Genomic DNA, 12,410 nt, shown 5'->3' on the forward strand with positions numbered 1-12,410 from the left:
TACTGAAGAATTTCTTTTTACTTTGCAATTGAATCAAGTGATCTATGACAAAACAAATGTGGTTGTGAAATTATTTGATGCATTTTCTTCTCCTGCAATTGGTTCTATTACATTACCTATTGAGGTCCATAACAAATCCCTTGATGTGAGATTTGCTATTATTCCATCATCCGAACAATTTCGTGTGAAGCTAGGCTATCCTTGGCTATATTCCATGAAAGCTATTGCTTCTCCTATTCACAAGTGTTTGAAATTTCCCCATAATGGTGAAGTTGTTACTATCAATCATAGTCTCTTTAAACCAGCTGAAAGAACTTCTAGCGTTCCTATTGATTATTTTTGGCCTAAACAATTTCAATCTCTTCCACCGCGAAGTGATCATCGTTTCAAATCTTATCAAAAGTGGAAAACAGATATGATCTTATCTCTAAGTGAACCTAGAACACCCAAACTTGATATTCCTATCATTCTTGAGAAGGAAGTTCTTCCTTTGAAAGATAAAACTAATGTCTTTCCTCAAGAAGATTCCCAACCCATCCCTATGGATGTGACTATGTTCATGACTAATAAACTTTCTAAAAGTAGACCTATACCTCCTCGTCATGATGGACTTGGTCTCCTTCCTAAACCAGATATTCCTCCTTTATATGGAGCAGTTCCTCCTCCTTCCTCTTATAGAGAAAAGAGACCTTCCTCTTCTCCTATTGTCCAACCTAAGAGACCACAACCTAAACACCCAAGTGATAAGGATGAGAACATTCCTCCTCCTCAATCTCCTCAACTTCCTACTAAGGCTAGATGAAATAATTCTGCGCGTGAACGCCGACGAAAGCGTCGTCTTAGAGCTTGTGCAGTTGTTTCTCAAACTTTGCAATCCCCAAAAGCAACTTCAGCTAGTATTATTCCATTTTCTCCTCAGCCGAAAATTGAGCCAAAATCTCCTAAACATAAGATGCATGATGGTTTTGATCCTGTGCGAGTTAAAGATCCTATTTTTATAAATCTTGATGATGATATAGATGAAAATGTTATTCATGATGAAAATGTTACTCCTCTTCATTCTGATAGTGAATATGAATATGTTGATGTTGATAACCATTTATCTAACGAATTTTCTAAAGCACTTATCCTAGCTCCTAGACAAGAACAACGTGGTTTGGAACATGAACATAGCCCTTGTTTGGATCTTGTGATAGCTCCATCTGCTGTGTTGGATGTTCCTCCTCTAGCGTGTTTCCTGCCTTCCCGAAATATTGATTAGCAAGATCAGGGGGTGGATGACGTGCTAGACTAGTTCATTAGCATAGCAGACTCTCTCCTCCTCTCTTGATATCTTTTGTTACTTCTTCTATGTGTTATTCTCATTCTTCTATTTGTTGTCCTTAATGTTGTCTACTTGAGGACGATGCAAAGCATTGAGATCTCTTTTGGTCTCTCTCATGTTGACTCAAAAGACACGTGTGTTCCCTTCTTCTAGGTGACCTTCCTTGATTGGGGAATGAAGAACAATTATGCATACATACATATGATATACATGAATTATCATACAGCATGCTGACCCCAAGGAAAGCGAAGTCACCTCGTGCTTTGTGTTTTGTGTCTATTATCCTTGGGTTTATCTCACACTCGGGGGCTAAATCTTTGTGATAACATGCTCCTTTCCCTTCTCATTTCTCATGTGTATCACTACCTTAAAGCAATCACCCCCGATGAGGCGTGTGCGATTGCTTTAACGTAGGGGGCATACACCCCGTTCATATCTCTTCAAGATACTTGAAAATCTCTTGGCGAACTTAGCTTTGCCTTGAAAATTTTTGGTATTTTTCTTGCATGACTCATAGTGAGGGAACCTTACTACTGACAGTCATGGTTCTCCCTCGTGATCTTCCCTTTTACTTTGTCAATCGAAGTCGTAAGATCCTTAGTCCACTGGGGGCTTGGTGTATCTTGCCTCCTTGACGTGGTGAAAGTCTTTCAATGTTGTTTCCTTGTACTTTACCAGAAGTATGGGCGTACGCTTATACTCCCGCTAAAGTGGGGGCTAAATGTAGCATCCTAAAATTGCGAAACTTGCAATTTCGACTACATTTGGGTCTTCATGATGGCGGTGCAACGTTGAACCTGAATGGAGACCCTGAAACCTGTTTATGACATCAAAAACTGCATCTTTTTGCTCCTTGGCCTGATCCTCCTTGCACCCTGCTGTCCCGGGAGGTGGGACCATGGCGCCCAGTGCCCTGGTCCCTGGCCCTATTTTGGGCCCGGTCTCTTGTTGGGCATCGGGTCTTTAAGTTTGCAATTTGGAAAATAATGTTCCTGGGTCGGCCTAAGGTTAGAAAAATCAGTCTCCTAACCCTAATTGACAAGTATATAAACTACATTTCCCCTCTCAAAAAAAAGGGAGGAAAAACATATTTGTGCATGAGGCGGAAGCGATATTCAAACATTCAAGCATTCAAGCATTCCTTCAAGCAATTGAGCATTCTAAGTCTCCATTCAAGGCTAAGTGTTGCATTCAAGACAAGGATTCAACCATTGAAGAGGAGATCACCTACAACATATAACATACAACATCATTACACCTTCGCATGTAAGAATACAAACATTCTTACAACAAGGTATCAGTACTTGATTACATTACAAACACTTACATTTACAACATTCTCATTTCTTGGTTAATTCCAAAACCGGGGTTTGACCCGAAGGCAAACCCCTCATCCCTAACCCCCCAATCATCCTCTCTTTTCTATGTGTAGGTTGTAGGTACGCGGCTATAATTGAAGATCTGGAATCCTTGTGCAGAGACGAACAGACCCCCCTTCGTTTCGTGGATTTTTCGGAGGACCGTGTGCACTCCGGGCGCCATCGTCCCATCAACTTTCGCTCAAATTTGCAGGACAGCTTCATCTCAACATTTTACTGCTAATTTCAGGTCCGTAGCTTCATCCCGTGTCCCTGTCTCTATCTACAAGCGAATCTTTCTTACTTTACATACACTCCTAGTTCAATCCTTCTATCTACATTCTTTACAAAAGAGGGTATCCTTGATGTCTCCACCCTTGAAACTCATTTAGAATCCAGTCTTGCATTGTGTGGGATTGGATCTTGTGGGTTTCAACCCCTCTTTTGAATGTAAAGTCTCTCCTAAGTGAAAACCGTCAACCCTAGTGACCTCCTTTCTCTCTCCATGGAGTGGGGGAACACCTAGGGTTCGATTTTCCGCTTTACAGAAGGTGAAGCAAGGTTTTTGTGAAAGCATATCAGAACTACACCGGTACTGAATCCAACATATGAAGATGCTATTTTGAGCAGTACATCCTTATTGGATTTAACCATCCAATTGTAGTCAGTGTGACTCCTATTTTATGATTGAGCAGTGAGCTCTAGGCGCTTGGCCTTTCTGCATGTGCAGACCCCATTTGTATACACTTACTATCTGTAGTAGTATCATCTGATTGTGGGTAAGGTTTCCCATCATGGTTTTTTCCCCTTACAGGGTTTCCACGTACAAATATTGGTGTTATGTGTTGTGGATGACTTTGTCTTTTTTATTTCATGCATTAATCTTTACCGATATTACAATTATCTGATACAACTGTCCACCGGTATAAAAGACTGGTTCACCGGTATTAAGCAGTAAGCTAGTTAAGTTGTTTTGTTTTGAATTTATTTGACAATTGATTCACCCCCCCCCTCTCAGTTGTCTCTAGGACCTAACAAATTGGTCTAAATTTTCTCTACCTAATCTTAAATTAGAGATTTGTTGCTTCAATCTTAATACCCTTGGTGTTCAAAGAATAACTTGGCTTGAGGGATTTGGGACCAACAACTCTAAGCACTAATAGCTCCTAAATAAAAATAATTAAAAACTAACAATGAATACTGAAAGTTTATAGTTCTAAAAATTTAGATGAACTTCTCGAAAATAAATTTTAAGGATGACCACTTAAAAGTAACATGACCATCCTTTCTAAATTCTTTGCTCATCCCTACTAGGGTTTCTTGCATGTGTCCTTCTCATTATCATTTTGGTTAAAAAATAGTAGTTTTATGTCATTTCTTGCATGTATTGTGGCATCCTTCTTACTTTAAGTCTATGAGCATTCTCACTCCTTGAAATGGCTTCAACCTTTCTTCCCTCTACATTAGCTAGTGTTGGAGTTGAAGGTTTGACAATGATAAATAATGGCGTCCCTATCTAAAAATGCTTGAAAGTTTATTCTAAAAGCATTTCACAAGATATGTATTACCACCTGATGTTGAGCTTCTTATTTTAGAATTTGATTCATACTAGATAAAATATTTTACTTTGGTTGGATATTTTATGGGTAAGCCCCCTTGAAGGTATGTTAAAACACTAGGTTGGCAAGGCTTGGACCCCACATTGGATTCACCTTATTACCTTGCAAAACCTAAACAAGGGATTATTTTTTATTTTATTTCATTAAGCTAATCATTCTTAGGCAGTGCTTGGTCATGGCCCTTGGATTGTTCATTCCTTGCTTCTTATTTTCAAATCATGGACATGATATTTGTTTGTCTTCGATGATATTTGTTTGGTTGAATTACTTGTGTCTACCTATGACAAATGTGGGGCCCTACCTATGTGTTAGATAGCTGGCAAAAGAGAGGTATGATCATACACATGTAATAAATTGAGGCTTTTTGATTCCAACCTTGTCCATTACCAATATAATATGATGTAGTACACCTAGAGAAATTTACAATATAGGCTAGAGAGAGTTTTAAACAGATAAGATAGTGCCATGATGTCTACTTTATCCTCCTTCTACTTTGCTAGCTATTATCATCTTCCTATTGAATCAATTGTAGATGTCCTTTCAAACCAGTTTCATATACAACTTTGTATCGAATGAAAAGTTGCCATTATACCAAGGCCATAGAGATACATTTTTTCTCAATAAATAAGTGCTCAATCACAAAGCCACCTCAACTCTCATACAACATGTTTGAAATTTAAAGCCTTGCCTCATTAATCATACTAATTGGATTTCATGATAGAAAAATGTCATTATCTATAGTACTCACTTCCTTCACATTATGGATGCAACAATTAGTTTGATTTTGTTGTCCCTTATATGAGGCCGCCACCCTTGATCTTGCCAAGCCATTACTACTTTAGAAATACAAAAAATTGATAATTGTTTTTGTTGTCCCTTATATGAGGGCGCCACCCTTGATCTTTGCCAAGCCATTACTACTTTAGAAATACAAAAATTTGATTACTATATACCACAATCACTTTTAATTATATACCACAATCACCTCTTATACTTTGACTTTAATCTTAATAGGGAACGAATTCACAAATTGTCTCTTGGTTGAAAAGAAGCTCCCAACCAGCATGTGACCCCCACTTCTTGAAGAATCCTGTACAATAGAATGAAAATTGAGAGAATAAGCAAATAGGAAGAGAGAGCATTTCTCATTATATTGATCTCTATATTTCCTTGTGTAGGGTATATTCAATCAATCCATCCTTCCATCCATAAATCTATGAGCCTGGATTAACAATTCTAGAATCGACATGGACATGGGGTTGAGAGCAAATGAATGTGAGAGCCTACAATGGAGAAGAATGAGATGCTGGTACGTTTCTGCAGAATAGATAGAATGGATAAGCGTATGTTGGGAGCGTTGGTGTCCTCAATCGTATGCGAAGTGGCCATTCTTATTTTACTCCTTACTCACTCGCCATCCCCATGCGGGGGGTGTTATTTTCCTCTGAAATCCGTGTGGCCAATCCTGGTGGAGATTTTTCAGTCTTCGGAGGCGGTAGCGGCAGCCATGAATAGGGGTAGCAGAAGAACCAGATCTAATTCTGAGGATGGCAGAAAACCCAAATCTAATTCTTGCAAGAGGCGGCGGTTGATGCTAACGCTTCCTTCTCCTTCTCCTCCTCCCTCTCCTACATATTTGAATGGAATGATGGGAGCAGCTTCATTCAAGGACAATTTCAAGATGTCGGCAGCTACATTTGAATGGCTGTGCGCAGAGGTGGAGAAGGAGAAGGAGAAGGAGAATGAGAAGGAGAAGGTGAATTTGAGGGTGGGAATGGCGGTGTTGAGGCTGGCGAGTGGCTGCAGCTACGCGAACGTGGCGCAGAGGTTTGCTTCTACTGAGGCAGAGGCGCGGCGGTGCACGCAACGCCTGTGCCGCCTTCTCTGCACGCGTTTCCGCCACTGGGTTTCATATCCTACCCCCGCCGTCCTCCGCTCTGTCTCCGACGAGTTTCAAACCCTAAGCGGTGGCCTCCCTAATTGCTGCGGCGCGATCGACTGCACCCGCTTCAGATTCAAAGGCGCTCATCAATACAGCGTCGCGGCTCAAATAGTGGCCGACAGTTGCGGAAGAATTTTGAGTATAACGACGGGCTTGAGCGGCGACAAGGGAGATGCTAGGGTTTTGAGGTCGTCGAGCCTGTTTGCAGATGTAGAGCAAGGGCGGCTGTTGAATTCGGAGACGGTGAAGATGAAGGGCGTTGCGGTTCCTCAATACTTGGTGGGCGATGGCGGGTATCCTCTGCTTCCATGGCTCATGGTGCCCTTCGCAGATCCTCTTGAAGCTTCCTGCCAGGAGGACTTCAATGCCAAACTTCTGGTCATGAGGAAGCCTGCTTTGAGGACCATTGCTTGCCTCTCCAGCTGGGGCATTTTGAGTAAACCTATTGAGGACGAGGATGTTAGAGGAGGAGTGGCATGCATTGGAGCTTGTGCTATCCTTCACAATCTTGTTCTGTTTAGGGAAGATGGTTTTGACACTTCAATTCAAGATTGCAGCTTGCGCGATTATAGTTCGCAGTACTACAGGGATGCCAGCAGAGAGGAGTCTTTGATTGAACACAAAGCGTCCCTCGTAAGGAATGCTTTGGCTCTACATGCCAGGGACATTACAACTTCATTTCATTAAAGGCGCAGGGCACTTTCAAGTGGTGTATATATATTCATTCAGATGAACTGGCAGGTGTGTTAAACTTTCTGTATTTTTACCTGTACAATGCTTCTTTTTGCGAAATGCCAGATCCTTTATTTGTGATTCACTTTGTTTGACTCGAACCTGAGCGAATATTGCAAGAATCACTAATGTTTATCATCAACCCACAGGCCTTGCTAGCGACAAGTTCTCCATTTTGTTTGTTCCCTCCCGCTATTATTGACTTTATTTTGAGGTGTCACATTTTCAGACAGAAACCTGTGCCAATGGTTGTTTGTTCTGTTTCATTACTACTTTCACTTTATTTTGGGGATTCGCTTTGTGTGATGGGGAGGTCACCGTGTGTAACTCGAACCTGAGCCAGTGGTCTAACAACAATTGTTCATCAACAGCCCACAGCCTTCAGCACTATGTTCAGGCTCTCTGTATGTTCCCTTCCCGGACTACTTTCTCTTTATTTTGGGTTGTCACTTCGTTTGATTCAAACCTGTGCGGCTGTGCCAGTGGTTGTTTATTCTCTTCCTGGACTAATTTCTCTTTATTTTGGTGAGTTATATTGTTTGACTTGAACCTGTACCAATGGTTGTTTGTTCCCTTCTCTGACCATTTTTGCCTTATTTTGAGGAGTCACTCTGTTTGACTCGAACATGAGCCACTGGTTGTTCGTTCTCATATGTGACTTTTCACTTTATTTAGGGGAGTCACTTTGTTCGACTCGAACCTTTGTGAATGGTACACCGACCTTTGCCAATGGTACAACAACTACTATTTTCATCATCAACCCACAGCCCTCACCAGCATCAAGCTCTCTGTTTGTTTTGTCCCAGAGTAGTTTCATTTTAATCTGTTAGGGAGTTTTATTCAATATTCCCGCACAACTCAGATGTGCTTGTGTTCAATCTACTGTTCCACCTGGCCTTATTATTTTTTCGTTTTTTGTTCACATGTTGCCGGGTGGATAAGAATGCAATTAGTGGAACCCTGGAGCCAGTTTGAAACCAAGGTATGGTTATAATTGAATAATGGCTCTGTTGATACCGTTGTTGTTGAGATCGTTTTTGTGCACAGATTCACATGTAAGTCCAGGGGAAGTTACAGTTTTTTTAAAAAAAAATTCTTGAATAATTTTTGTTTTCTAGTTCAGTTCCATGTTATAAGCAACAACTAATACGCACAATATCTTTTGCAAAATATTGTGATGAAGATTAATACAAGTGAATGTTGTCTAAAAGTACGTCTCTTTTCTGCCAGAGGCTAGCAATTGTCCCTATTACTAAAGAGCTTCCGGCAGGAAAAGGGATTTTACCCGTTCATAAAACAATTTGAATTTAGAATAAAAAATTATGGTAGAGTCCTGTGCATTTTCTCTTGAGCTGAACAAGTTGAAGCATGGTTTGCTATCACAAGGCATTGGGATGTGTTTGAAATTCGAGTTCAATCAGAGCATTAACCTTAGATATTGGAATATTGGGATCTCATGAAATTGTTGTTGTGAATGTTTTGGGTTTGCATTAAATGTAGCCACTGATGTATTGTCTAAGAAATTCTGAAATACCGATAGACATGTAACATGGCACTAGAATAAGATGAAGCCACTTGACATTGTTTAACATGATAGGCTGTGTTTGTTCTTGGACACTTGCACCAATTATTTCAGTGAAACTCATTCTATTTTAAGATCCACTGCATTCAACTCAGAAACTGGTTAATAAAGCTTATTCTATTGAAAATATATGGTATCAGATGTTGGGAACATGAATTTGTACACTAGTCAAAAGCATCATCAATAAGCAACACGGCTGACCATAAGTGCGATGATTCAAGTAGTGCAGTTGGACCAGAGATCCTGATATCACCTAACGTATTTCCTTCACCAAGTGTGATAGGAGTATGACAATTAGTATTTATGGAAAAGTAGAGCCTTGTAAAATTTGTCACTTAGGTTGCTGGTATTTTTTAAGTATTTGAATCTATACTGCACATGACAAAGAGATCATTAATCAACATTTCATACCTGACCAATTGACAAGTATATGCACTGCTAGTGAAGGAGGCCACCTGATTGTGTAAAAGATCCAAGATATTCTTGAGATTTTTGTGTGACAATCAACATATTTCCTTTACCAAGTGATACTCTTTGCCTTGGGCTGTATATTCCCACAAACCTGGATTTTTCTGTGCAATAGGAGTAGGGCAATCATAATTTGAGGCAAAGTAGAGCCTTGTAATCGATCACTTACGTTGCTGGTAATTTATCCTCTAAACCATTTTAATTTGTATTGCACATGACCAATTGATTATTAAGCAAACATTTAATATCAGGCCAATTGAAGAATACATGTACTACTGAATTAGGCCACCTAATCGTGTAACAGATTCAATTTGTTCTTGAGATTTTTGTGGTACAGTTATTCTTCAGTTTCATTTATTTCTTTTTCTAGCTTCGTCATGCCGGATCCCTGAGTGCCATGAGCAAATCATTTATAGTAGACTTTTGCAGTATTCATTTACTTAAATCTGAGTACTGTGAGAAAATATTTTAATGGTAAGCTTTTTATATTATTCATTTAGTTGATGTAAGGACTTCTTTTCATGTAACTGAATTCAAGAACATTGTAGGGAATGGAAATTAGATAAGATGCCATAAGTGTTGGAATCAGGGATCACTGAGAGGGGGGGGTGGGGGGGGTGAATCAGTGATCTACCGGTTGATAAATTTTCTGACTTAATTTTAAACCACCGGAAGCATAAACATGAAACTGAAATGCATAAAGACAAAGTAACCAACCACAAAATCATAACACCGGAATTTTTACGTGGAAATCCAAATGGGAAAAACCACGGTGGGATTTGAACCCACAATATTATTCCACTATGGCCAGTAGCAAAACAATATTACAAAATGGGGAATGCACTTGCATTCAAGCACACTGCCTAGAGCTTACAACTCATTTACAATAAGGGCTACAACCCCGAAAGGCTCACTGCCTTACTGATTAATTACAATGATGAATTACAGTAAATGAACTCCAAAATTGCATCTACAATGCTTGGATGAGTTCCGGTTAAGTGCCAAATACACTGACTGTATCACCTTTGCTGTTCTGCTTTGTTTTGCCCCGTTCTCTGTCTCAGTCAGCTACCGTACCAAGAATGCGCACGTGAAACTGCGTTACAAAGGATTCTCGATCACCACTCGCTCGCATACAATCATACCATCTATCAAAAGATCATCTACACCGGTCTTATATATCCGCAATCACAAAATAGATCATTCACCAAGTCGACCTGCTAATGTAACGTGTAGTCTTAAGTCGGCTTGACCGAATCACCAAAGATAATTGCAGATCACCAAATTGATGATAAAATGCTGTCTCTATGTCGGCCCAATCATCCTATACACGATTCATGACGCCGTAATCATCGGAAAGCTTCCGGACCAAGCTGCTTTGTTCATCCTGAAATATCAGTTAATTGGCTACCGATTGACTTCTGCTTCCGGATATCAAAATCCGTGATTACCGGATGGAAATCTCATGAAGAATTGCCATCAGTGACAACCCTAAACCATTGATCAAGCATTAGAAGCCACTGGATGAGTGTCAATTGCCAACAATCTCCCCCTTTGGCATTGATGTCAACACTCCTGAAAAATACATAAGTGTTGAAAACTTGTATAGTGGATCAAAATAATTTCTAAGGCCCCCCCTTAGACAAAGAATTCTGAAACCTTTAATTACACTCTTCTACTGTACATTTTTCACCTTTACTCTCCCTCTTTGATAGCAATGCCAAAGATGGGGTGCTGTCCAAAACTTATATACAAAGATATTTACCGGAGACTTAAGATGTCAGCAAAAATGTTCTTCAAAAGTCCTAGGTGAGTGTCCCACCCACTCTTCAAATTATCCAAAACTGTAGTGAATGCACTGAATACATAGGCATGAATTTCTACATCTTTTAGTTCAGATGGAACTAGCTATCCCATAGCCTTCAAACAGTCTATCTTATTGCTTAACATGGTGTTCAATCGGGGGGCAATCAAATTCCGGAGTTCACCAACTCTCCTCAAAATTTTGTCCTTATCCGTATCGAGGCTCGAGATCTGATCATTTAGAGCCATTATCTGCCCTTTTACATTGCTGGTAAGGGATACATTAGGATCAAAAGACTATGAAATACTAGCAAGTTTACCTTGACAAACACTTATTTGCTTGTCTATGTCTACTGTGAACTTTGTCAAAATTAGACAAGACTTATATATTTTACCACCTTCAGTTAATGCATCTGAAAGAGTCTGTAGACTTTTATTCAATCTTACTCTATCATCTTCAATCATTTTCCGGACTATCTGCAGTCTTACCTCCTTGAATCTATCCAAAATTTGTTTAGTAGTGGCCTTCTCCAAAGAACCAAATTTAAATTTACATTGTTAATCAATTGAAGTAATTTATCGGAGGGGCTAGAATTAGAATCTAATTGTACACTCGGAGCCACCTTCTGTAACACATCAACATACATCAAAATGAGCTTTTTGTATTCAGACTCTGATTTGACCAGATCCTGAGTGGCCTATGCTTGTACAGCAGTTGCAAGCATCGACTTCTTTGCTGAAGACATCTGTCCAAGGTTTAGAGGACCATCAAGATTGATAGAGATTTGGGGTGGGGTCCTTGTGACTGGAGGAGTGTCAATTGCCGGATCAACAACTCCTTTTCCTTTATCTACCTCTGCATCCTTCACCTCTGTCTTCTCAGGTTCCTTCACCTCAGCACCATCCCTTATATCCAATGCACTGGTGTTGCCACTTGGTGCAGTGTCATCCTTTTGAATCTCAGGGACTGCTTCAGTACTCTCAATCACCGGAGGATTTACACTGGTCTCAGCATCAGTGGTTGCATTTCCTTGGTCATCCGGATGCTCCTTGGTCTGATTTTCATCCTTTTGGTCACCAAAGACCCCTTCCTTTACTTTCGGATGGGAAGTCTGAACTGCATCATTGTACAGAGGATTGTTCTTCATGATTCTTCTCCAGATGTTCTCAGTTTCCTTCCTCACCTCTTCCACCTTGCCAATCATCAACCTGTTCACCCCGTTTTTGCTTCTGAATTCTTTCTTGTTGGCTTCCTCAATGAGACTTTTAGCTTCATCTTGGGAGACACAGGTGCAAACATTAATCAACTCTCTCTCCTTCATTTCCTTATTAATCTTACTAGATGTTATTCTCCTTGCATCAATAATGTTATATAGATCCTTAGGGATACTACGCTCCAATTCAATTAATGCTTTGCTAAAGCTATGTAAATACAAAACATCAACTTCTTCAACTTTTCTTTGATCTGCCTCATCCGGATTTTCATAATATACTCCAATTTTTTTTCAAATTTCCATCAACAATTATTTCATCAATCAGTTGATCTGTTGTTAATGGAGGAACAAATGTATATTTACCTTGC

At 39.9% G+C, this 12,410-nt stretch overlaps 1 protein-coding gene across 2 annotated transcripts; it reads left to right on the plus strand.

Moving 5' to 3' along the window:
* Positions 1-5,332: 5,332 nt before the first annotated feature.
* Positions 5,333-8,323, plus strand: LOC131065727 (protein ALP1-like). 2 transcript variants are annotated; one of them, XM_058000335.2, is made up of 2 exons: positions 5,333-6,984; positions 8,206-8,323. In XM_058000335.2, the coding sequence occupies exon 1, from the start codon at positions 5,590-5,592 to the stop codon at positions 6,928-6,930; it is 1,341 nt and encodes a 446-aa protein (XP_057856318.2). In that variant the 5' UTR covers positions 5,333-5,589; the 3' UTR covers positions 6,931-6,984; positions 8,206-8,323. The 2 variants fall into 2 exon arrangements, with proteins under 2 accessions (XP_057856318.2, XP_057856317.2); XM_058000334.2 differs by having other exon boundaries at positions 5,334-6,984; positions 7,918-8,323.
* Positions 8,324-12,410: the final 4,087 nt, after the last annotated feature.

Source organism: Cryptomeria japonica, chromosome 7 (assembly GCF_030272615.1).
Source record: "Cryptomeria japonica chromosome 7, Sugi_1.0, whole genome shotgun sequence".
In the NCBI taxonomy this organism is placed as follows: domain Eukaryota; kingdom Viridiplantae; phylum Streptophyta; class Pinopsida; order Cupressales; family Cupressaceae; genus Cryptomeria; species Cryptomeria japonica.